This window comes from Staurois parvus, unplaced genomic scaffold (genome assembly GCF_062004578.1).
Source record: "Staurois parvus isolate SC_StPar_1 unplaced genomic scaffold, SC_StPar_1.0 ptg000439l, whole genome shotgun sequence".
Lineage (NCBI taxonomy): Eukaryota > Metazoa > Chordata > Amphibia > Anura > Ranidae > Staurois > Staurois parvus.
This window is the reverse complement of record NW_028318235.1, coordinates 5,297,845-5,325,280: the sequence shown is the minus strand read 5'-3', so window position 1 is coordinate 5,325,280 and position 27,436 is coordinate 5,297,845. Positions and strand designations below refer to the sequence as shown.

Genomic DNA, 27,436 nt, shown 5'->3' with positions numbered 1-27,436 from the left:
TTCCCACTGCAGACAAGTCTCTAAAGCACTGTCCTTGGGTGTGCTGGTGGTTCCCAGTATTTCCCGGTCAGTATGCCTGATGAGGGAGCATGCATGTTCCAAATGTTTTCCATACCTACTGCTGCTGTACCTGGAACTGACATCACTCCCTTTTACCCTGAGGATCTACACTGACCAGGAAAATGTTCAAAAAAGAACATTCCACAGCCTTTGAACACATCTACCGACCCTCCCCTGGTGCTTCAGGCGCCATCTCCCTGATTTACTACTTCTTACAAGTTAACCTCCCTAGCGGTCTGATTATGTCCATACTTCTGTGCTCAAAGCGGTACTTTTTTTGCATGGATGTATTTTTTTTTTATTGTAGGCCTGTAATTTTTAGGAATAACTCACTGAAATCTGTCCGCACAAGAGTCTAGTAAACATCCCATGTATGATAAAATTTGAAACACGAAATCATAAATTATAATTTAATAAATAATCATAAAAAATAATATAATACATTTAATTCAATAATATAATAAACCAAAAACACTGAAATTTGAAATATAGCGCCAAGTTCGCACATCACTGAGCAAAGTCGCAAAATCGTTTTCAGTGTGATGACGAATTTCCCCACGAATCATTATCACTCAATTTTGCAAGTAGTTCTAATTTACTATCGCTGTTCTCTAGCTGGTCTAAAACCGCTTTTGGCCTAAAGGGACACTTTTTGGACGCCAAGGACGTTTCTCAGTTTCCAGGCAGAAAGAACAGTAAAAATGCAGGCAGGGCACAGGACAAAGCACTAGGGACAAAATGTATGTGAAATGTTTTGATACAGTAATGTTTTACTATGTGATTTTAGTGTATTTAGTAAATGTCACTGTCATTTTCAAATGACGCTCGCAGGGGACGGAACCCAGATGACAGATGCCGGCATCCGCCGGATTACATTGTCAGGGACACTGCAAGGAGGGACATCGCGGGAGCTCAGGACAAGGCAAGTGAAGAACAGATGCCGGAACAGCACCGCATGGTAAGCCCGAGTGTAGCTCGGGGTTACCGCTTTTGGTACTGAAACTTTACCCCGAGCTACACCCTGTCTGTCTACTGTCAGAAATCCTGGACATTATCTGCACACATTAGGTGTGTCCATCTGTTAACTCCTCACACACAGCACAACATTGTTCAGCCCGTAAACCACTTTAGCTTATATGGTATTCTGTCTCATTCTTTGACCATCTATAAAGACTATGGTACTACCCTAATCTGAACAGTAATTGCAATTCAACATACAAATTTCATGTTTAACCATTTAACTGCCACACCCATTTCTCACCATACATTTAAACGCACATTAATCATTTGAAAATTTTTTAAAGACTCCCCACAACTAGATTTTTATTGAAAAGTAGAAAACCTATAGAAAGAAAAAAAAGTCACAAGATGTATGTGTAAATGTATATGAAATTCATAAAAAAAAAATGAACAGATACATGTTCATAACATAGCACACATTGTTAGGCAAGTTATGTTAAGAATACAGAGGCCGAAAGGTTCACTACAATGTAATTGCACCCCTTTACCACTTCCTCCTGAGGATTTACCCCCTTCCTGACCACGCCATTTTTTGCGTTACGGCGCTGAGTTATTTTAACCACTTCCCATCCGGCCCATGTACATAAACGGCCGGACAGGAGCAGTGCCAAAGAGAGTTGCTGTTTATAAACGGCCCCCGCATTCACTGCCTGTGCGGCACCTCTCTGTGAGGTCCTGATTCATAAGATCCCTGATTGGCCAATCAGTGATCACATGAATAGTAGTAAACAAGATGTCACCTCCTGACATCATTGCTGACTGTCACGATCATGGTGTCAGACCTTCTCACCAAACTCGTGACCGAAGGACTAGCCGATCTAAAACCGCGATGTCAAATGCGTAACAATGCCACACCCAGCTGCACCCTGCACAACGATTTTCCAGCTAATTGGACCACAATCGATGTACCGGCAGCCTGAGCGATTGTTACTGGGTCAGGTTAATTACGCAATTAACCCTTTACACTGCCACCACCTCCTTTTAGTACAGAGAAGGAGGAAACTCTGTGATATCAGCTAAAACACTATAATGGTTGAGACAAAAACTATAATGGTTGAGCTAAAAACCCTATGACTGCGAGCATTTGCTCAAAACACGTTAGAGTCGAGCTACAGCTGTTTGACGCTATACCACCGGCACCACGAGGGGTCCCGGCGGCAACTTTGAATCTGGTCAGTACTCACCTTGCTTTTTGTTATGCTCACTTGCCTATGCTTGGAAATAAATATTCTTGACATATTGCACTACTGGCCTCCTCTGTTTTCTTTAGCTCCTGAGGGAGCTGGCTACATCCACAGAGGGGTCATGTTTAAATGTGAACGCTGAGTGCAAACCATGAGGCAGTAAAGGATGCGTGACCAGATCTGATCAGACCTATGTGAAGACATCTGATGTCCTTGTCATATTCCACAAATGCGCATAAAGGTTGCGTATCTGGTGAGTGCGCAGTCTATATCCTATTTCTCTCACCTCATCCACAATTTGTGTCATTGAACGTCAGAAGATCATCTGAGATCTCGCTCACATTTTCACCTTGGACTTACTTCCGTTTGATATAGTGCATTTCTCTCACGATATCAGCCACATATCCTAGTGGCATATATATATATATATATATATATATATATATATATATATATATATATATATAAAATTGCACAGTGTCACTTTATTATATTTATTCATTCATATATGTGCATGATTTTATTTCTTTTTCTGAAATTTCACTAGCGCTGCACCCTCTTTTATGTTGTTGTTCATTTGGAGGTCTTATACGGTGCCTTTGGTGTACAGCTGCTGTCATTATAATAATATACTATTATTGTAAGCGCTCACTTATTTATATATTTTTAGGATCTAACTTCATCACTTGCCCAAATTACTACCATGATTCAAACGCAGAACCACAGATTACGCCATATTGAGACAAAAATGGAGGAAATAGTTATAGCCCACAACCGACTTGATTGACGCACATGCGGACCATACTTCTGACATCGAACAGATCAATTTGAAACTAGCGGATCTGGAGGATCGGTCCAGACGCAACAACATTAAATTTAGGGGTATTCCTGAAATTATCACCAACGAAGCACTACTACCCCACATCCAACAATATATGAAACACCTTATCCCATCTCTCTCAGATGTTGAGCTCGCCATCGACCGTGCTCACAGAATCCCAAAACCGTCTTTCCTGTCAGCATCAATCCCTAGGGATGTTTTGGCACGTATTCATTTCGATCACATAAAAGAGAAGATAATGGCGGCAGCTAGAAACCCCCCTCCATTACCATCATCACATGCTAATCAAACTATACGCAGATCTATCTAAAGCTACGCTTCTTAACCGAAAAAAATTGGTTACCATCACCAAGGCCTTACGGAACCATGGCATTGCTTACCAATGGGGCTTCTCCACAAAAATTACGGTCAGACACCAGGGCAGAATTTACACAATTAGAAACCTAGAAGCGGGCATAGATCTACTGAAGACTTGGCACGTATTACCTGCAGATACCCAACAATCCACCTCTTCTACTACACAACAGATGGAAGCTGAATAATCTTGGCGCATTATACCTCTTATCCGCTCCAAATTCCGCACCTCTGACGCTCTACCTAACTATATCCCTTCTATCCAATTAAGATCTGGTGATTGGCCAGATTTAAAATTTTCTTGTTACGAAACACTATTTGGCATGAACTTGTCTATGGTCAATGCTTGTTCACACCCCCCAGTTTTGAAGTAGCGTACCAAGCTACTCATGTTTCTTGCGTTTTACGCAAGCTTTTTTTTACCCCTGTTCACATCCCTCTATTCCCGCACCACCAGTCAACCAAACACTTCAACACTTCGCTTAAGTCTTCCGAATGAACTTGGAACATGGCTTCTGACTCTCCGATCGAGCCATTTCCGCACTGCCCAGACTACAAAATTCTCCTCATCGCACCCATATCCGTCCAACCTTGATCAACGCCTCAAACACCAACTCTACTACTTCTCAAACCGTACTACGGACCCACATTATGATTAACATAACATCTTTAAATGTTCGTGGCTTAAACTCCCCTTTCAAAAGATCGATGCTCCAAAAAGGAAACTCGGACATCTCATGCAGACATCCTTTTTATACAGGAAACACATTTCACAACATCCAAGATCCCCAAACTACAACTACATAGATTCTCCCACTTCTACATGTCCACCAACCCTAAGAAACATAATGGTGTTCTTACAGCCATAAAAGACACTATACAGTTCCATTATATATCAGAAGCAGCTGACCCTCAAGGTCGCTATCACATCTTGATTTGCAAACTTAACGACACCCTCTACACTCTAGTGAATGTTTATGGTCCAAACAACAATCAAACCCAATTTCATCGTAAACTCCACACCATTATCTCTTCCCAAAAACAAGGCAGACTTATCATCGGCGGAGACTTCAACGTCATCGGCAACCCACTCCCTGACTCATCCTCCAGCAAAAGATCCCTCAAACAGAATTTCAATCGCTTCCTACATGATCACGACGTCTACGACATCTGGAGATGCCAACACAGTACCGAAAAAGACTACACCTACTACTCCCCTTCTCATCTATCCTACTCCAGAATTGATTTCTTTATTACAGATAAATGGACTCTGCAACATATAACATCATCTAACATCGGCACCATCACATGGTCAGACCACGCTCCAATCAACATAATCCTTGATAGTCATCAACGCTCAACTCATCAACTCAACGCTCAGCACTTCCCCCCATCTGGAGACTGAATTCTACTATATTGAACATTTATGAGAAGCTCATAACTTTTTTTTTTGAACTGAATACTACACCTGATATTTCTATAACCACACTTTGGCCTGCTTACAAAGCCTACATGCAGGGTATTCTCATACAACTCAACGCCCGAATCAATAAACACACATCACAACAAATTAACCAACTTTTAGCTTCCATAAAACTAAATGAGGAAATTAACAAACAAAACCCCAATACCTTCACATCTGCATCCCTCACCTCAGATAGAAACCAGCTCCGAACCCTTCTACTATATAATTATGACCTCAACCTCCAAAAACCGAAATCACAATTTTACTCTCTAGGTAATAAAGCAAATTCACTTCTAACAAAAATAATCAAAGACGCCTCAAATCTAAAATCTCCTCAATTTTTCACCCAAATACCCACACTTCACTTACAAATCCAAAGGACATTGCTGACGCCTTTGCAACTTACTACCAAACCTTGAACAATATCAAAGATGACCCAGATACACCCCAACCAACGACATCGTCCATAAAAAACTTCTGAACTACCACTAATTTACCCCATCTTACTCCGTCACAACTCACCTCTATATCTATCCCATTCTCTCCCATAGAAAAAACTATAAAAACCTTATCCCTTAATAAATCTCCAGGGAATGATGGCTTCACAAACTAATTTTATAAAATATTTGCCACTAACCTTACACCACACCTAACCGCTTTTTTTAACCATGCCGCATCTACAGGTACACTCCCTAATGAAATGCTGCAATCCATAATCACAACTATCCCAAAACCAGGCAAAGACCCCCAACTTGTTCAAAACTACAGACCGAAGATATTAGGCAAAGATTCTTAGCGGTCGTATCAATAAATATTTGCGTAGCCCAATTCACAGGGACCAAGTGGGTTTCGTCTCTGGGAGACAGGCGGGTGATAACGTTCGTAAGGTGGTCCATCTTATACATTTTCTACAACAGCGGAAAATACCGGGATTCTTACTGTCCTTAGACATATATAAAGCCTTTGATTCTCTATCCTGGGACTATCTGCGGTTTGTGCTGTCTCGCTGGGGTTTTGGGGACTCTGTTCTTTCTTCGATTCAAGCCTTGTATTCTTCCCCTTCGGCTGCCGTAAAATACGCTGGGTATTTCTCAGATTCCTTTCCTATTTGGCGAGGTATGAGGCAGGGATGCCCCCTGTCCCCAGCACTCTTTGTCCTGGCGCTTGAGCCGTTGGCTATGGCACTCCGGACTGATTGTAATATATCGGGGGTTCCATACGCTGGACAGGAGTTCAAGTTGAACCTTTTTGCAGACGATGCCCTCTTGACTCTCACTAACCCCTTGATGACACTTCCAAATTTGCAACAGGTTCTTGAGCGCTTCTCCTTGATTTCAGGTCTCTGTATCAATTTGGATAAGACTGTGTCGCTTAATATTACTTTGGCCTCAGATTTGGTTTCGCGCCTACAGTCCCACTTCCCTTATAAAATGGGCTTCTTCTTCTCTTGAATACCTAGGCATCCGCTTAACCCCCACCTATGACTCACTGTTTGCTGCAAATTATTATCCATTGCTTCGCTCTGTGTCCTCTCTTATGCATTCTTGGCAATTTCCGCACCTGTCATGGATAGGACGGATTCATTCAGTAAAAATGACCATCTTGCCAAAATTGTTATACTATTTTCGCACCCTCCCAGTGCGGGTTCCTCCTCATTTCCTTCGGTTGCTTCAGGTAAAGATTATGCGTTTTATGTGGGCCGATAAATGCCCCAGAGTTTCCAGAACTACGCTTTTTGTTCATAGACTCCAGGGTGGCCTTGGGGTTCCCAATGTTACTAAATATTATCAGGCAAGCCAGATAGCCCCGCTATCCATGTTGCATGCTTCCTCAGACATACCTCTCTGGGTCCTCCTGGAATTACCTAATTGTGCTCCTATTGCGATATCAACACTTCTATGGCTTCCACCTGCCCTGCGCCCCACAACACTGAGTCCAATTTTGCTCCATGGCTTACAAGTGTGGGACTCGGTACGTTACTCCAGTGGCCTAATGTCACCTTTTTTGCCTTTGCTTCCAATCACTAACAACCCCCTCTTCCCACCAGGTTTAGATCAACCAAGGGCGTTTTCTTGGTGGGTGACCAATGGTTTTTCACAGGTACGACACTTTTTGACCTTTCGGTCTTTCCCTACCTGGAATTCTCTTCGGGAGTCACGGGATATCCCTCCGGCGGAATTTTTTCGTTACCTTCAATTGCGGCATTGGCTGCTCTCATTGCGGGGCAATTCTGTCTTCCCGTACCAGAAATCTGCCTTTGAACTGCTTTGCCAACAGCGGCCGGGCGCCCCAGGCCTTATTTCCCTTCTTTATGCAGCTTTGAATAGACGCTCGTCGCATACTTCTCTTTCATATGTCATTCAGTGGGAGCGCGACCTGGGAGTGGCTGTGGATCCGGGGGACTGGAATAAGGCCTGGTCACTCATAGCTAAATGCTCATTTAATACGACCACACTGGAGGCGGCTTACAAGGTATTGTTTCGTTGGTATTGGGTTCCGGCTCGTTTGGCACAGGCAAACCTGCCTGCAGTGATCGATGCTTTCGGGGTTGTGGCCATCGTGGTGATGTATTGCATATCTGATGGTCATGCCCGAGGCTGCTTCGTTTTTGGTCTCGCGTGTTTGGCCTCCTTTTCACTTTGTTCCATCTCTCCATACGTCGGGATGCTCGGTATGCTTTGCTTCATTGTCCCATCCCGGGCCTCTTGGCTCATCAGCAGAAGTTGGCTTCCTATTTGTTTTTGTCGGCCTCTAGAACAATTGCTCAGGCCTGGAAGAGCCAGTTTGTCCCTCTTCAGGGGGTGCGGGACCGTATGACCACTATGATGCTCAATGAACAGATGTCGAGTATCTGCAATGACTCCCAATGTAAATTCTTGAAAATATGGGAGCCGTAGCTGCAATATACTTTTCCCATGCTCCCCCCGGCTAGTCTGGGGATGTGATGTTGTTCGGCTTTGGCGTTCTTGGATACCTGCTCTTGATTTGGTTATCTTTTCTCTTTCGTACTTCACTTCTCCTTCCTTCCCCTCCCCCCCCTTTTCTTTTTTTTTTTTTCTGTTTGTTTTTGGTGTGGCAGTGGATAGCTGCCTTTAGTCTGCGTTATTCTCAGTGTTATATTTATGTTTTGTTATTTAAGTGCCATTGATAGCCCCTGCGTGGGCGATCTTTTGCCCTGTTGATGTTAGAGCACTGATTTCTTTAATTTTCTACTTCTTTTATGTGCAATTGATAGCCCCTGTGTGGGCGTGATTTGTTCCTCCTGTGTTGTTATTAAATAATAAAAACCATTGAAATACAAAACTACAGACCGATTTCGCTACTTAACACAGATATAAACCTTTACGCCAAATTAATAGCCCAAAGATTGATTCCCCACCTACCCACCCTAATCCACCCAGACCAAGTAGGATTCGATCCTGGTCACCAAGCGCCTGATGCAACGAGGAGACTAAATTCTCTTCTACATACATTAGAAACCACTAAACAACCCTCCCTACTTTTATCCCTAGACACTGAGAAAGCATTTGACCGAATACACTGGCACTTTATGAAACTCACACTTCAAAAGTTTGGAATCACAGACTGAATGCTGTCGGCAATCCTTGCCCTTTATTCCAACCCTTCAGCGAGAGTACTAACCAACGGTACACTATCACAAATTTTCCACATCTCCAATGGCATCAGACAAGGCTGCCCCCTATCCCCCATAATTTTCACCCTACTTATTGAACCATTAGCCTCAAAACTCAGAGAAGACCCAGCATTCACAGGGATCACCCATCTCAAAAGAGACCACAAAATTAGCATATTCGCAGATGACAGAATATTAATGATTACCAATCCACACAAATCACTCCAAACGATCCAAACACATCTTCAAAAATATTCAGAAGTATCGTACTACAAACTCAATGCGCCCAAATCCTCTATCTTAAATATTAATATACCTACTAAGCTCCAGAAAATACTCCTCCAACGCTTTCCCTTTTCATGGGAACAACACAGCATCCCTTATCTGGATATTAAACTCACCACCTCGACAGACCAACTTTACTTCTCAAATCATAAACGACTACTCGAATCCATCCCTCAAGAACTTAAAAACCTACGCACGTCCACATTATCGAAATTGGGAAGAGTAGCTGCTCTAAAAATGTGCATACTGCCCAAAATCCTTTACATCTTTTGCACACTTCCTATACCCGTCCCCAACGCTTTCTTTTCCAAACTACAAGCAATACTTGCTAAATTCCTTTGGAACTCAAAGAAACCCAGATGTACAACAAACCTCCTTATACGCCCAACTTCTAGAGGAGGGGCAGGCCTTCCACACTTAAAATCGTACTATAATGCCGTACTTATAGACCAACGCTACTATTGGTGGCACCCAACAATCGAAAAAACGTGGACCACTATGGAAACACTTCCCCACCTTCCGTCACCGCTACGTGACATTCTGTTCCTACCACACCCTTCTAAACCCAGAAATCTACCCAAACACCCTTGCATCCAAGCCTCCTTACAAGCCTGGTATGACCTCTTATTATGTAACTCACCAAAATCAAAAACAATACCAACCCCGATCACCATGCTACACTTTCTTACCCCTTCTTTGAACCTCTTACATTGGGAAAATCAAGGTATATTCTATGTACAAGACCTTGTATAGTCCTGATCATCCAAGAGAAGTTTCACCTACCTGACAGTGAAATCTTCACATACTTGAGGATAGCTCACTCCTTACAAGAGACTAATGTTTCACATCATTTGAAGGTTCCTACTACCGCGTATCTCTTCCTTAAGAAAGCGCAATACCCTAAGAAAGGAATTTCGATCTTTTACACGCTTATATCCAGGTCTCTGTTTACCCTACAATCCACCTCTCCATCCAACTGGGAGAAAATTCTCTCACAGTCAATCCAACCCCACACATGGGAAAACACCTTTAACATCACACATAAAGCATCTAGATGTAGCTCCCACTGGGAATCGTACATGAAAATTTTACACCAGTGGTATTTTACACCTGTCAAACTCTCTTTATATTATCCCCACCACTCATCCGCTTGCTGGAGACAATGCGGAGAAATAGGATCAACTCTACATATACTTTGGACCTGCAAATCTCTAAGATCATACTGGAACAGTATCTTCCACTTTTTTTTTTTCTTTATTAATTTTCCAACAAAATTCATATTACAATCCTTTTCCCCACTTAAAGGGACAAAAGAAAACAAACAGAACAATACAATCTTACAGATAGTTATCTCCCTAAAATAACTCCACACCCCTCCCCATCCCCATCTACCCTCCCCCCCCCCTTCCCACCCCATTACTCTGCCTTTTCTCCCTACCCCCCTATAGAGAGTGCTCATAACCTGTCTAGTAGAGTTTTATATCTTCATTTATTTCACCTTTTCTTTAAATTTCTCCCATTTTGCATGAAATATCCCCATCTTATCTACATGCATATAATAAAGTTTCTCCATCTCACAAATCTGATTCACTCTGACCACCCAATCCTCTTCCGTCGGCACCTATCTTTTTCTCCAATACCTGGGAATCAGACTCTTTGCGGCACTTAGTAAATACCATGTACCCAAATTTTTATATGTTTTCACTGGTACCTCTGTATTATGGCAAAGACAAACCCCTGGGTCTAATCTAATATTAACTTCAGTAATCTTCCCCACTACATAAACTATTTTCTTCCAAAATATTTGTATTTTTGAACACCCCCACCATATATGATACCACGTGCCTATCTCTCCACACCCTCTCCAACACAACAGTGAAATCTCTCCATTCATCTTATTTTCAACTTTCGGTGTAATGTGCCATCTTATCAAACACTTATAATTTACTTCAACCTCTCGCATACTAATATTTTCATGGGTTAATCTATATTTTTTTTCTGCATCTCTTCATCTATTTCCATCTCCAAATCTCTTTCCCATTTCTCTATATACCTCGGTTTAGTGCTAATATCTATATCAGTGAGAATTCTATATATTTTTGCAGTTCCATGTTTCCCATCGCCCCTTTCATCTAACAATCTTTCAAATGGATTCCAATCCTTCCTATTTCTAAAAGGTCTTGGAAGTCCTCCTACAAAGTGCTTCAATTGGTGATATCGCCATTCATCCATCCTATTGAAAATCTCCCCTTTTTTCTTTACCAACTCCTTTAGTGGTCCCAATTCCTCCCCCACCATTATATCTCTTAATCGTGCAGCCTCTTTTATAATCCATTTCCCTGTGGTATCCTCCCTACCTGGTGCAAAAAAAAACTGTGTTCCTTAATGGCATCAATAGTGAATTAAAAACCCACCCCTTCTGTCTGTGCATTATATCCCAAACTTTCAAAACATTTAAAGTGTACAAACTTGTGTCATTATCCAAACCCCTATATTGTGTGGGCACCCATATAATCCTACTTAAATTCGTCCCACTCAACGTATTTTCTATTTTGACCCAGCTTTTCTCTGGATTGTGCGTCCAATCAAAAATTCTCGCCATTATCACAGATTTATAATACCTCTTAAAATCTGGTACTCCCAATCCTCCCCTCTCTTTCTTTCTACTCAGTGTTTCGTAACAGATTCTATGTTTTTTATTCTTCCAAATATATCTTATTTTTTTAAGTTTTTTAAAATATACCTCTGGCAATTGATTGGGACCATTTGAAATTTATATAATACTTTGGGCACAATTATCATTTTTATCAGATTTATGCGACCTATCCAAGACGGGTTTCCACCCCCCAATCTCCTCAATTCTTGTTTAATCTCATTTATGAGTGAAATGTAATTTGATTTATACAAGTTCTTATACGAAACTGAAAGTTTTACCCCTAGATATTTTAATTCTCTCTCTCCATATGAAGGGGAATTCTTCTTGTATCTTTTCTCTTTCCTTGTTTGTAAGATTTATATTTAGGATCTTAGTTTTTGTCGGGTTAATTTTCAAGTTTGATAACTCCCCATATTCCTTCAATAACCTCATTAGATTTGGGAGTGTTATCCTAGGATTTCCCACGTAGAACATTAGGCCACTACCTTATGTTCTCTATCTCCAATCCATATTCCCTTTATGTCTATGCTCTTCCTTATTGTAGACAGCAAAGGCTCCAAAGACAGAACATACAACAAAGGTGACAATGGACATCCCTGTCTTGTTCCATTTGTCATTCCAAAAAACTCCGACCGTTCTCCGTTAACCATAATAGCTGCTGATGGTGCTCTATATAATTTTTCTATCCATTCTCTCATTTTAACTCCCACCCCCAGCGCTTCTAAGGTGTTCATCATGAATCCCCAACTCACTCTATCGAATGCTTTTTCAGCATCCACTGACAACAACACCACCGGGGTTTTCTCTTTTCTACTTTTCTGTATGAGCAACAATGATCTCACCCCGTTGTCTCTGCCTTCTCTCCCTTGAACAAACCCCACCTGATCCTCATGTATCCAATCGGGCATCAAGTCCTTCAACCTACTCGCCAATACCTTTGCGTACAATTTAGTGTACACGTTCAATAGTGAAATTGGTCTATAACTTGAGCACAAGGTGGCATCCTTATGGATTAAAACTACATTAGCCTGCAGAGATTCTCGCCTCATTTCCATCTCACCCCCAAGGCATTCATATATGCCTTTAGTTTGGGTATTAACACTTCTCTGTATTTTTTGTAATACCTCACCGTATACCCATCTGGCCCTGGACTTTTCCCCCCCATGGTACTTCTCAATGCTATTTCTATTTCTTTTTGTGTGATCTCTGATTCTAGGGATTCTAATTGTTCTTTACTCAATTTTGGCAAACCTGCATTTTCTAAGTACAGTCAGGTCCATAAATATTGCGACACCGACACAATTCTAACATTTTTGGCTCTATACACCACCACAATGGATTTGAAATGAAACGAACAAGATGTGCTTTAACTGCAGACTGTCAGCTTTAATTTTAGGGTATTTACATCCAAATCAGGTGAACGGTATAGGAATTACAGCAGTTTGCATATGTGCCTCCCACTGGTTAAGGGACCAAAAGTAATGGGACAATTGGCTTTTCAGCTGTTCCGTGGCCAGGTGTGTGTTTTTTCCCTCATTATCCCAATTACAATGAGCAGATAAAAGGTCCAGAGTTCATTTCAAGTGTGCTGTTTGCATTTGGAATCTGTTGCTGTCAACTCTCAAGATGAGATCCAAAGAACTGTCACTATCAGTGAAGCAACCCATCATTAGGCTGAAAAAACAAAACAAACCCATCAGAGAGATAGCAAAAACATTAGGCATGGCCAAAACAACTGTTTGGAACATTCTTAAAAAGAAGGAATGCACTGGTGAGCTCAGCAACACCAAAAGACCCGGAAGACAACTGTGGTGGATGACCGAAGAATTCTTTCCCTGGTGAAGAAAACACCCTTCACAACAGTTGGCCAGATCAAGAACACTCACCAGGAGGTAGGTGTATGTGTGTCAAAGTCAACAATCAAGAGAAGACTTCACCAGAGTGAATACAGAGGGTTCACCACAAGATGTAAACCATTGGTGAGCCTCAAAAACAGGAAGGCCAGATTAGAGTTTGCCAAACGACATCTAAAAAAGCATTCATAGATCTGGAACAACATCCTATGGACAGATGAGACCAAGATCAACTTGTACCAGAGTGATGGGAAGAGAAGAGTATGGAGAAGGAAAGGAACTGCTCATGATCCTAAGCATACCACCTCATCAGTGAAGCATGGTGGTGGTAGTGTCATGGCGTGGGCATGTATGGCTGCCAATGGAACTGGTTCTCTTGTATTTATTGATCATGTGACTGCTGACAAAAGCAGCAGGAGGAATTCTGAAGTGTTTCGGGCAATATTATCTGCTCATATTCAGCCAAATGCTTCAGAACTCATTGGACGCCGCTTCACATTGCAGATGGACAATGACCCAAAGCATACTGCAAAAGCAACCAAAGAGTTTAAGGGAAAGAAGTGGAATGTTATGCAATGGCCAAGTCAATCACCTGACCTGAATCCGACTGAGCATGCATTTCACTTGCTGAAGACAAAACTGAAGGGAAAATGCCCCAAGAACAAGCAGGAACTGAAGACAGTTGCAATAGAGGCCTGGCAGAGCATCACCAGGGATGAAACCCAGCATCTGGTGATGTCTATGCATTCCAGACTTCAGGCTGTAATTGACTGCAAAGGATTTGAAACCAAGTATTAAAAAGTGAAAGTTTGATTTATGATTATTATTCTGTCCCATTATTTTTGGTCCCTTAACAAGTGGGAGGCACATATGCAAACTGTTGTAGTTCCTACACCGTTCACCTGATTTGGATGTAAATACCCTCAAATTAAAGTTGACAGCCTGCAGATAAAGCACATCTTGTTTGTTTCACTTCAAATCCATTGTGGTGGTGTATAGAGTCAAAAATGTTAGAATTGTGTCGATGTCCCAATATTTATGGACCTGACTGTATATCCTTTTTTTTCACTATTTACCAATTCATCCTTATTTACAATGTCTTGTGGGGCAATGTTATACAGCTTATTATAATATTCCTTAAATATTCCTGCGATTTCTTTCGTTGAATAAACCAACTCACCTTTAAAATTCCTTATTTTTTCTATATAATTCCTATTTTTCTTCTTCCTTAAGGCTCTCATTAAATACTTTCCCGGCCTATCGCCCCATCTATATCTTTCACTTATTACTTTATTAAAGACTCTCCTTTTTTCTTCCTCCATCAAGGTCTCAAGCTCTTCTTTTTTATCTTCTGCTCTATCTCTTTAGATGTTTTACTTTTATGTATCTGTTCAAGATCAAATATTTCCTTTAAGAGTCCACTAATTTTTTCCCTTCTTTCTTTTTTCTTTTTTGCCCCCATTGCAAATAATAATCCTCTAATGTAAGCCTTATGAGCCTCCCACACTGTAGCCACCGCCACTTCTCCTGTATCATTCTCCTCAAAAAATCATTTAATTTCCACCTCGATCCTTCGATCAATTTCAGGATCCAGGAGAAGTGCCTCATTCATCCTCCATAATAAACCTCCCTTCGTCTCCCTTCCCCATCTTATTTTCAATATGACAGGGGCATGATCTGATAAGGTTATTACTTCGATTTTTACTTCCACCAAAGACTCTATAAATCGATGTTCTATTAAAATATAGTCCAATCTAGAGTATATCTCATGTGCATGTGAGAAGAAAGTATAATCCCTGTCTTTCATGTGCCTAATTCTCCATATATCCACCATTTGGCACTCTTGTATCAACTTTTTTAATGATCTCAGAGACCTACTCTCTTCCCTCAGCACAGTAGAGGTTGTATCCATCCGTGGGTCCATACATACATTAAAATCTCCTGCCACTATCAAATGACCTTTCTTAAAATCCATCAATTTTTTCAATACTCCCTTCAGAAATATCTCCGGCTTCTTATTTGGACAATATATATTAGCTATTGTACACTCAATTTCTTGCAGTTTACCCTTCAGAAACAAAAATCTTCCCTCCGGATCCGTTACTCTAGTCTCCATCTCAAACCTTATATTTTTTGCAAACCCTATAGCTACTCCTTTTGCTCTTTTAATTGGAGTGTCTGCATAGTACCATAGCGGATAATGTCCAGTGTTTAAACTGATGTTTGACTCAATTTCTAAATGTGTCTCCTGTAGAAAAACCACTGAGGACAATCTATGCTGCAGTTCTCTAAACAACCTAAATCTCTTCCCCGGACAATGCAACCCCTTTACATTATAAGTTACAAACTGTACTTCTTCCATAATTCTCTTCTCCTACCACCCCCTCTCCCCCCTCTCTCCTACCTTCTCTCCACCCGCAGAGTATTAACCCCCTTACCTCCCCCCCCCCATCCTTCACCCTTTTTTAGGCTTAGAATTTGCCTACTAATCATTTGTGGACCGAGACCCACCTTTGATTTAATACCTTGGGGTTGAGCTCTATCCACATACGGCTCCCCTTTGCCCACCCAAAAAAAAAAAAAAAAGACACCCCACCTCTCTCCTCCACTCACCCCCTACTCTCTCCCTCCCACCAACTGCCATTCCTCTCTCCCAATGTCCCCTATATCTCCCTCCTCCTCACCCCACCCTGGAATCTTTATTCTTTGTATTTCAAGTCTATCACAAAAATCCCTTAAATCCTCAGGAAATCTCAGCATGGCCGTGAGTCCATTTTTCCATCCAATTAAGCTCGCCTGAGCTCCCCATCTGTAACGCACATTCTGTTTTCTCATCTGTTCTGTCAGGGGTTTTAAAGTTCTTTCTCCATAATGTCTCTGGTGCTAAATCCGCAAAAATCTGAACATTTATTTCTTCATATTTAATACTTGTTCTTCCCTTTATTTTCTTCCATATCTATTCTTTATCGCTCAGCCTATGGAATTGAACGATTAAATCTCTCGGTCTTTCTCCGCCATTTCTTTGCTGGACTTTTCCTACTCTAAATACCCCGTCCAGTTTATATATTTCTGACATAGGTCTGTCCATTATGGAATTTAGGATTTTACTCATTAACCCTTTCAAGTCCTCCCCCTTCTATCCCCATTTTCTCGAGCCTCTATTTTATAAAGCAGTTTTTTTTGGTCTTTTTTGATTTCCAATGTCCATTTCTTAAGATCCATGATATCCTGGGCATGATTTTTAGGTTTCCCCTCTGTTTCTTCCACTCTGCATAATAATTGCCCAAGATCATTCCTTATTGCCATTTCATGCTTTATTGAATTTTCCAAGCTTTTAAACATTTCTACCATTTCTTTCTTATTCGGCACTTGTAGTTCCCTTTCCAGTTCTCTCTCTTCCATATTTCCTGACATATGTTGACTACTTTTGTTGATTCCTAGGGATAGTCTAGGACTTTTTTCCAAGCTAGCACTTTTTCACTTTTTCCCAGGGGTCTTTCTGGGGTCACGTTTCCCTGAGACGTATACTTTTTAATTGAGCCAATCTGGGCTCCCTTGGCCCCACTTCCTTTTACACTTTTATTCTTCATATGTTCTGGTCCCTTTTCAAAACACCGTTGAAGATCTCAGATATTCAACTGGGGACCCAGGTTCTCCCTACTTCTTAAATGTCCACTTGAATTTTAATTTACATTTCTAGGGTCCTTTAGTTTAATTTAGTCTTCTTCTTTGCGGTTTTTAATCTTCCTAGAAGCCCCCCTTTGGAACCCCCCTTCTCCACTTCACACGCTGCTCCTTAATATCAAGCTCAGCATTATACTGTTTTCCAGAGCCACTCTCACTCACCCTCCTCTCTCCGTATTTTTCCTGTCAGACTCTCCAGCTGCTGCCATCCATCTCTCCAGATCTTTTACTCTTCCTCTGGGGGGGTTCCTTTGTATATCTCAGTCCTTTTACTAGGGCTTCAGGCAGGGCATCAATTTATCCTTTGTTCAGGGTACCCAGGGCACAGACCACAGACCAGGGAGAAGCCGGAGAACAGACCGCATCCCTGCCTGTCCTCCGGACGCCAGCCGACTTCTCCTCCTCCCAGTACTCCCTTGCGGTTACCACATGGTCCCGCCTTGTCTCTCCGTCTCCCCAGCAACCCGGCACTTCCTCTGGAATCTCCTCCACACGACCCGAGGAGAAACGCCAGCCGGATCCACTCGCACTTCACAGGGGCACCACCTCACCAACTAATCCCCGGTCATCTCTTTCCCAAGTGAGTCCCGGGGAAATAGACACTCAGCCACAGCATAGAGGGTATGGGAAGTCGGGATCCGAGGTCTCGGACCGTACCTACATCGTGCTCTCTCCGACGCCGCCATGCACAGGCCCCTCCCCCTAGCTATGTCCAGTATCTTCCACTTGATCTCCTCAGTTGATGGAGCCCAAGTAGCTCCTAATCCTGCTCTCGCACTTCTCCATATAGGAATCGACAAATTCAATTCCACATCCCATACCGTCATTATCCACATATTAGCAGCCGCAAAAACTTAACATCACTAAGCCATGTAAATCTTCCACAACTCCTCTCTCTGCCCTTATAGCGGACCTGAATTTCCAATGCAATATGGAAAGAAGATTGGCCCTCAATAACTCATCCCATCACAAATTCAATACCCAATGGTCTCGATGGCTACAAAACCCCAACTGCTCTATAAGATGATAATATATACATAAATTTGTAAAATTGCGACCCCTTCCTCTCCCTCCCCTCCCCCCCCTACCCTGTCCCGCTCCACCTTTTACAATATTTCACACATAATGGGTTCACACTAAACAAACATCATCTTCTGAGACGCTTGATATTTGCCCATATATCCCCAGCCAATTGGTGGGGAATTTTCTTCCATTTGAAGTATGTATGTACCCAGTTGTGAACCGCACTGATATATATTGTTTTGTATTGTATTAAAATATTTCAATAAAAATACTTGAAATAAAATACACCTATGATAAATATTTTGGACCCTTCATTTCTTTGTAAGTGGGCAAACATACAAAATATGGAGGGATCAAATAGTTATTTTCCCCACTGTACAGGGCAATTTTTTTTTAACAGTTATATGACTTTTTCAGGAATTATGATGAAATGAAATAAAAGCCAAAAAATAAATACAGACAGTAATTAACTTTAGTGTATCATGACACTGGATATCAATAGAAGGCCTCCCACTAACACTGGTTGTTGATAGGAGAATAACCTTAAATTGGTGGTCAGACCAGATATAGCCAATGGAATGAATGTGTCATCTTATAGGGATAGAATGCAGCTACAGAATTCATTGGTGTCAGTAGTTTTTTATCTTAGAGGGGACTCAATGGGGATGGAACAAATCGGTAGTCAATCTGCCCAAATAAGTCATGTAATTTATCACAGCCTCTAGCAACCTTTTTCATAGAACATTAGTTCACAAAGGTTGGTCTAAATGAATGAATTTCCCACCTATTGTGGTATGTTACCTAGAATATAAATTGCATGCATGTAAATTATTAACCTCTGGATAATATGTGCAACAAATGGTGAAAGCAATGAAGTAGTGTGTGTATAATTATATAATTTATATATATATACACACACATATATATATATACACATACACACACATATATATATATATATATATATATATATATATATATATATATATATATATATATATATACACACACATACACATACATACACATATATACATATATATACATATACATATACATATATATATATATATATATATATATATATATATATATATATATATACACATACATACACACACACATATATACACACACACACACACACATCTCAAACATACATATACACACATACATATACACACACACATATATACATACACACAACTATACATACATATGAACGCATATACACACGCCCACCAGGAGATTTTGTAGTGATCTGGGTTGGGTGAGATTTCTAATCCTGGGTCCATGTTTTGTGGACCACCAACACATTACTTGGGCAGGTGTGTGCTGGGCTTTTTGTAGAGACCCGATTATGGTTCTGGGCTCCACCCTGGCAGACAGGAGGTTGATGCTCAGGAGTCCTGAGGGACTTTTTTTTTTTACCTTAAAAAGATGTGATTTTATTAAAATAAGATGTATACTCACAAACGTGGCAGTATAAAAAGGCATATAAAATCCAAGATAGGAACACGGAAGTACGAGACGTGCACATTTAAGAGCTGCACAACCTTTGATCCATTGGTGGACAAACTTCCTTAGTGATTGATCCATCCACCCACTTCTGATCTGGGTCCCTGAGTGTGATGGGAGTCACTTTGGGTGGGAGGGCCCATGGAACCCAGTTAACTTTAGAGAGGTGGGGAGACCCCTGTCTCAGCTTCCCATATCCCTATTATGTGTAAGTCACCCTGTGCCTGTTAGGGGTACAGGGTGATCTGTTCCAATATTGGGGTGGGGGGTTGTTGTTTTTTTAATGCCATGTGGTTGCATCCCATCGTTCTATTATGTGTTGTGCTTGGGAGCAAACTATTATGGGATGTATGTGTGGTATGTGTATTAACTAAGCTCGAAAGAGCAGGGCCCTCGATCCCCTCATGTTTTGCATTGTATTGGACAGACTGGTGTCCTCTAGTCTTGTTTGGTTGGCTGTGGGGTCTGTGGTCGGTGTTCGGACGGGGAAGCGGTATTATAACGGAAGTACCCAAATGCAGACTGGGTCGGTTCCGTTACACTGAGCGCAGGAGGTGCTGTTTCTGTTTTCACTGGTCAGAAATCCTATGCCCAACCCAGCCATCAGAATCGTTCCTGGCCCACTCAACTCTGGCAAAATCCACTGCCCACTCTAAGGAGCTTAAATTATAAAATTAATAAGTCGCTTCTGTGTACTAAGATAGGGCTGATATCCATAGAGCCATTGATTAATTTTAGTGTCTGTATACTCGGTTTAAGTTCATTGCCAAGAGGAAGACTGATCAACACCAGGAATTCTAGCTTGTAGGATAGCTGGAGGAGTCCTAGAAGTGTGTGCCAATTACCACACTACTCCCCAACCCTTAGAGTGCACCAAATTGTAAGATTTGAATCTACCTGTGTGTGTGGCCAGCCATCTGGATTGGAGTTGAGTCTCCCTCTAGTGGTGACCAGAGGTAGTGCGGGTTGTGAAAGTGCATCACAGCCAGTTTTATTGCTCAGCATAAGCTCCCCCTCATGCTTCCAGTGCGGTGTAAAACCTCTTTGTGGCATGTTTAGGAAGTTAAAAAAAAAAAAAAAAAAAAAAAAAAAAAAACACCTTTTCCCATTGAAGTCAATGGAAAATGCCTGAAAAGTGCCTTAAATACACCTCTGAGAAGCACTTTTGGAGCAGTTTTTAAGTCACGTGTCCTTTAAAAACCACCCAGAAAGCGCGGCAAAAACACCAATGCGTTTTTGCGGCAGATCAGTGCGAAAGTAGCCTTAGGAAGCTGCACAGTCAGTCTCATGGCAGGCCGTATCTCTCACATGCGCAGTAGGGATCCATCTGTGCATCATCATCAGGTGACCTCTGGCTCCTGAAACCAAGATAGAGGCAAAGAGGAACAGGGACCCTGAGACGCTCAAGATGCAGGCAAAACAGTTTTGGACTGCATGAGCTGGAAAGCAACAGTCTCTCAAAGTCAGCAGCTAAAATACTTGTACTTACTGACTTTTAATTTTCTCAAACCCCAGTGAAGTTCTTCTTCAAGAAGATAATAAGAAGGGTTGTCCTAAAGTTTTGCCAAAAGACTAAAATTAAAAAAGCTTTATATATTAACTTTCTTTACAGTTGATCTTTGGGCTGACAAAAGAAACATTTTAAAACAAAGTAAAGCGCAAGTACATTTTCCATTCTCAGCCAAGTCTATTTAAGTGAAATTAAGAACAGTGCTCCAACAGGTTATTTATGGATTCCGTAAAACATTTATACAATAACATCAATACTTACAAAACCGCACTTTGATAGGCCAGATCATGATGGAGCTTAGAGCCAAAGCACTCACTAAGGCAACTGCTCCAGTTACGGCCACCATCACCCAGTGGTAAAAGGGAATACAAGCTGGACAGCAGAGTTCAGTACTAAAAAGTAAAAAAAAAAAAGGGCTTACTGTTAATACAGGTTGCTATATTTTTGCTTGTATATTATTGCAGTGTCTATTCTTTTATTTCCATACAGATTTAAACTAGGGATGCACAGATACGCCTTTTGATCGGCAAGTACCGATACTTTTTGTACTTTGATACTTTGCGGTGTGATTTGCGTCAATACAAAATGAATCATTTTGACGTAGTTGGCCAGCTTAAACATGTATTGCAATATGTGTGAACCAAATATCCCTATTCTTTATTGCGCAGTCTGCTGGAAAGGGTATATACCAGTGTGCAGAGGATCCTTCAGAATTTGTAGTGTTAATATGTGGTTACATCCCTTTAGTACCTGATAGATAACTGCATGTACTAGCTATTGGGATTTGAGCACAGGTATATCTTGTTTGTTGTATTGTGGGTCAGTAGCCAGACCTAAACCTGGTAGATCTCCCCCACTGTCTTTTCCCCTATATTGGCATTGTGTTCACAGTAGCATTTGCGTAGGCAGAGCAGAATAGGACTGTCCAAAGACTGGTTACTTTGACACAGTTGGACAGCTTAAACATGTATTGCAATATGTGTGAACCAAACATCCGTATTCTTTATTGCAAAGTCTGTTGGAAAAGGTATATACCAGTGTGCAGAGGGTTTTTCAGAATTTCGAATACAAAATGTATTGAAGCAAATTGCACCGCAAAGAATAGCATGCGATTTGAACAGGAATGTGATTTCTGTCCAAAATGCATGCTGTTTCCCCACTGCTCCTGCGTGAACCCAGGCTTGTTATAGCCAGAGTTCACACAGGAGTAGTGTAGCAAGGTTTCCTGAAGCGGAGAGTGGAGAGAAGGGCATGTGGAGATGTATACCTGGTGGCAGATGCTCCGTATTCTCAGCTGTAGGAAAGGAGAGAAAGCAGCAGGGAACTGAAATTCCCATGGCTTCCTCTCCTTGCAGGGATGACAATTTGGGCTAGACTGCTCCTGCTTGGTCAGCTCTGTCTTTTTCTCTCCTCTTCTACAGCTGTGAATCCGGAGCATCTGCCTCCATGGTATACATCCCCACACGCCCACTCTCCGCTCAGCATGGAATCGATGCAGGGGGGTTTCCAGCACCGCATCTATGTGAACTCAGACTATGACAAACCTGAGTTTACACAGGTGCAGTGGGGAAACTGCATGCGATTTGGACAGAAATCGCATGCTTTTCTTTGCGGTGCAATTTGCATTTTGTATCGGTTAAGTACTGATTTCCAGTATCGGGAGCACTTTCATGAGTACTCGTAAAATACTCGATATCTGCACGGATACACAGGTCAGTATTAGTGCATCCCTAGATTCAAGAATTTACAAACTCACAGTTGAAGGCCAACTGCCTGCTGGCCAAAAAAATTAAAATGTGCTATTGTATGCCCTTAAGTAATATATCCTGCATATGCTGGTGGACATACACTTTAAGTGGTATTTAAACCCAAAAATAAATTAAATTTACTGCAGATTACTAATCCTTAAAGGTCAGTTCACACCAGAACACAGTGCGGGAAACCCGTGTTCCGTGCGCATTGCCGACACTGCATTCAAAATGCACTGTAGAAGCGATCTGCAGTGGGTGTAATTAGTAAGTTAATGACACCCAAAATGCAGGTGAAAAATGCAGCGTGTTTGCCAGCACCTGATCGCATGGTACAAAAGCACCATACAATCCGGTTGCAGGGAGCTTCTAAAAGTAGTGAATGCACGACTTTTGTTGTGCAATTTTAGTCCATTCAAAATGAATGAGCCAAAGTCGCAACACACTGATCTGCATGTGAATCACACAGGAACGCAGAGCACATTCCTGTACAGGCATAGTGTGAACTGGCCCTAAATGTGGTGGCTCTTAGTTTTTTTTTTTGTTTTTTTTTAAAGACTTTTTTTCCCCTTTATTTCCACCTGGTGATCTGGTCAGTAACACAATTCCTGTCTCAGGCTCTCTCCACTCTGGATGGAGAAGCAAAAATTGTAGAGCAGCAGAGAGCAGTGTTAGGTACACTATCAGATTTAGATGGACTTGACTAACAAATTAAAGCTGAACTTCACGTAACACTTAAGAAGTTACGGCAACCTTTTTTTCTTTTGTGATAAAAGTTTTACCTAAATAAATACAAGTTGACCATTTTAAGCACCCGTCAGTGTTAAATGGATTTTCCCAACACTCTGCCACTTTTACTAAACAGTTTGGTCCATTAAAGAAAGATGAAAAATAACAGACCTATTGGCAGCACCAACAAGTGTAAACAAAAGGAAAAAAACCTAAAAAAGAAAAAACAAATGCAGCCACCATAATTAAGAATTGGTAAGCTGAAATAAAATACAATTTTGTTTTGGGGTTTATTATGGCTTTAAAATGGTTCACCAGATAGGTGTACAAATGGAGAAACAGAAAAAGGGCGCACCGACCTAGTGCATTATCGTTTAAAATAATTTACTGAAGAAACAAAATAGGTATCATACTCACAATGGACATATTAACACAGGCATGTCAAACTGAACAAGATGTATGATCCAAACAACATCTGAGTCCATACGATGGAACCCTGAATGACCAACTGGCTAACGTGTTTCGAGGGCACAACCTCTTCCTCAGAGGGCTCTGGAAGAGGTTGTGTCCTCGAAAACGCGTTAGCCATACATCTTGTTCAGTTTGACATGTCTGTGTTATTATGTCCATTGTGAGTATGATACCTATTTTGTTTCTTCAATAAATTATTTTAAACGATAATGCACTAGGTCGGTGCGCCCTTTTTCTGTTTCTCCATTTGTATCCAGTGTATTTGGACCACCCCGGTCTGTTGAGGGCAGCAAGCAGTGCATATTCCAGAAAATTCCAGAACATTCCTATTGGGTCTACTGAGTCCTTTCCTAGCGCAGGAGTAAAGTGTTTGTTGTGTTGGATTCACCAGACAGGTGTCCAGCTTTATGGGCTTTACAGCTTTAATGATCATAATTTCATCAGTTCACATTCACAGCTTGCAGAAATGACAAAAGATGACACTTAACACTTGCTTTTTTAAAAAGCATCAACTCTTAGTAATGACACATTAATCCCATTGAATTTGTCCACAAAGACTATTCAGTTTCCGATTTAATGTGCACAAATAGCTATCTAACATAGCTGTAAAGTTACTGTATACTATATGTGCACATTTTAAATTACACCTGCATTCAGCTTTAACCCCTTCCCGTCGACGTCACACAAATATGCGGCGTCACAGAACTGGGCTTTTTTCCGCGGGACCGCATATTTGCGTACTTTTCTGCTGGGACCGCGCCGCACAGCACGCTCCCAGCACAAAGACCTGGATGTCACTGAGAGTCCCAGGTCCTATTCTAACGATCAGGAGCCGGGACTGCCGACTCCAGGTCACATGATCACTGATAGCCTCTGATTGGCTGTACAGCCTGGCCCCCTTTTTTTTTTTCACTCTGAATGGAGGAGATATGTTGTGTCTCTTGCCTTCCTTGCATAGAGAAAAAAAAACTGCTGTTAAAAAAAAAATTAAAAATTAAATAAATATTAAAAAATAAAAGAAAAAAATAAAGAAAAAATACCTAGATCAAGGTTTGATCTAGTTCAGTGCCAGGGTTAGTGTTTGGTTCAAGGTCAAAGTTCAGGATTTTTTTTTTTTTAAACTGGTATATGTGTCAGTGTGTTTTAGGTAAAGAAAACAAAATGTGCAGTATTGTTTCTAGGCTGTACTGTGGGTAAAAATAACATACACATATATGGTATTGCTGTGATTGTCTAGAGCTGGAAAATGTATTTTGGGTTGTTCTTCGGTGGTAGGTTATGGTAGTAACAAGAAACACACAGCTACTATTTTGGGCCAGTTCTTTTGCTTCAGTAGGCAGTCCATCTAAAATGTATTCTTAGGTATAATTTATTAAGTAAACCTATAACAGCTAGGCAACGCAAAAATTTAAATGATATAATGCAAGAGTAAAAAGAGAAATCTCCAAACCACACTTGAGGAATAAAATTATTTCATCCCACCCTAATATCAGGGAACAGAGGAGGAGCAATGCTAAAGAAGAGCATGCAAATAAAACATTTTATTTATACATATTAAAAATATCAACATATAAAACAATTCTCGTGCATAGATTATATGTGTAGATTACCCAATTTAATAAAATCAAAGTTGTGAATTGTGTCATCCATCAAGAAACATAGCAAAGAAGGCATACAATTCCTCTGGACATGTTCCCACATAAGACAAGTATTACTGATTTAAATACTGTGCAAACATGTTAATCGATAGTGAAATTTAAAATTTTGTTCCCCAATGCAGAAATGTGTTAAAAACATCATACTTAAGTCAGAACATAACTTTTTAGTCACAAGTGCAAGATCCTGTATCAGAGTTCTTAAAAAGCAGCACAAACCATGAGCATTCAAATCATACATACAGTATATGCTGCATCAACGTTTGTGAAACCCATGATTTGTGTAAACGTTTTTTATTCTATGAATCTCAGTATCTTTGTGGGGTAGAAAGTGAAGATCAGTATGTGATAAGTAATAGCAACCCACTTTTCAGCCAGTAAATTCATGGGGTGCTATATATGAAACAAAGGAATATACAAATGCAACAGCTTGTCAACCTATGATATGTTTGAACACCAATAAGGGAAGTAACAATCAAGTGCTCAAATTGCAGCCACTTAAAATGCCCTCATGTATAAAACTGATGTGGTAATAAGGTATCTAGAAATGCTGTAGAAATTTTATGAGCTGGCAATCTAACACACTGATTATAGTAAGTGCTGACCAGAGGATAAGTGAATCCAGAGCTCAATGCTGACGATTCAGCTGTTTCTGCTTTGCTGCAAAATAACAGGAAACAGTATGGTGTCAAGTCATAAAAACTATACACCTTTCTTTGGCATGTAGTCTGACATGCTTTACACCATTTAGATTGCTCTGAGAAATGGATATTTGTTGAGCAACCTTTGCATGTTTTTAATACCGAATAAGGGTTTCTTGAAGGAGCCTGACAGAATTTACATTAATGTGCTTTAATTTAGTGGAGAAATCTGCAAATATATGGTTGAGGATGCTTGTATGTTGATATTTTTAACAAGTATGAATAAAATGTTTTTATTTGCACACCCGCCCTAGTATTGCTCCTCTTTCCCTGATGTTTAGGGTTGGATCATTTATTGTGGTTTGGAGTTTTTTTTTTTTTTTCGCTTGATGGTAATATTTGGTTCCCTCTTTTAATTATTTTTTATTTATTTATTTATTTTAGATATTTGTATGTTTGAGACTTTGAAGTCAGGGATTTTGTGGTTGTTTTTCTGGAGTACAATCTGAGGTTACAATTAGTGACAATTGCACATCTCTGGATAAGCTACTGATTATTTCAACATGTAGTTTTCACAGACAGTAACTCGGATTTTGTATTTGCATTGGAATTTTCAGGTAACAGGTTTGCCTTAAAGGGGTAGTAAAGTCAGTTTTTATACTTGTACTAACAGGTAAGCCTATAATGAAGCTTACCTGTAGGTACTGCAAATATCTCCTAAATGTGCACAGTTTAGGAGATATTTACCTGTGAAGTGCACTGGCACATGCGCTCTGAAGGAACGGCATGAGCAGCTTCAGAGCTGTATGCCGTAAAATTCATACAAGGAGGGACATCATTGCGGCTTGGCCATTCAAGCCGCTGGAGACTGTGAACCCAGAAGAAGGACCAGGTGAAGATGGAAGCCCTGTCAGCAGGCTTCGTTTTAAGGCAAGTTTCACAGAATGTGCTAGTATGCGATGCATACTAGCACATTATGCTATTGTCTTGCAGGTGTTTAAGAAAAAAAAAAATGTTGCAGTTTACTACAGCTTTAAAGAGGAGGTTGCAGTAAAATTAAGTTGATCTTTATTCACATGGGCAGATGCATATTTTCTGCATGGAA

At 40.8% G+C, this 27,436-nt stretch overlaps 1 protein-coding gene across 2 annotated transcripts in view; it reads right to left on the bottom strand.

Moving 5' to 3' along the window:
• MFSD12 (major facilitator superfamily domain containing 12) overlaps positions 1-27,436 on the bottom strand; it is a 172,825-nt gene that overhangs the window by 13,400 nt on the left and 131,989 nt on the right. For both annotated transcript variants that reach the window (XM_089687901.1, XM_089687900.1), the window contains exon 9: positions 21,349-21,479. In XM_089687901.1, the coding sequence (XP_089544027.1) occupies positions 21,349-21,479 (131 nt within the window). The remainder of the gene's footprint in view (positions 1-21,348; positions 21,480-27,436) is intronic.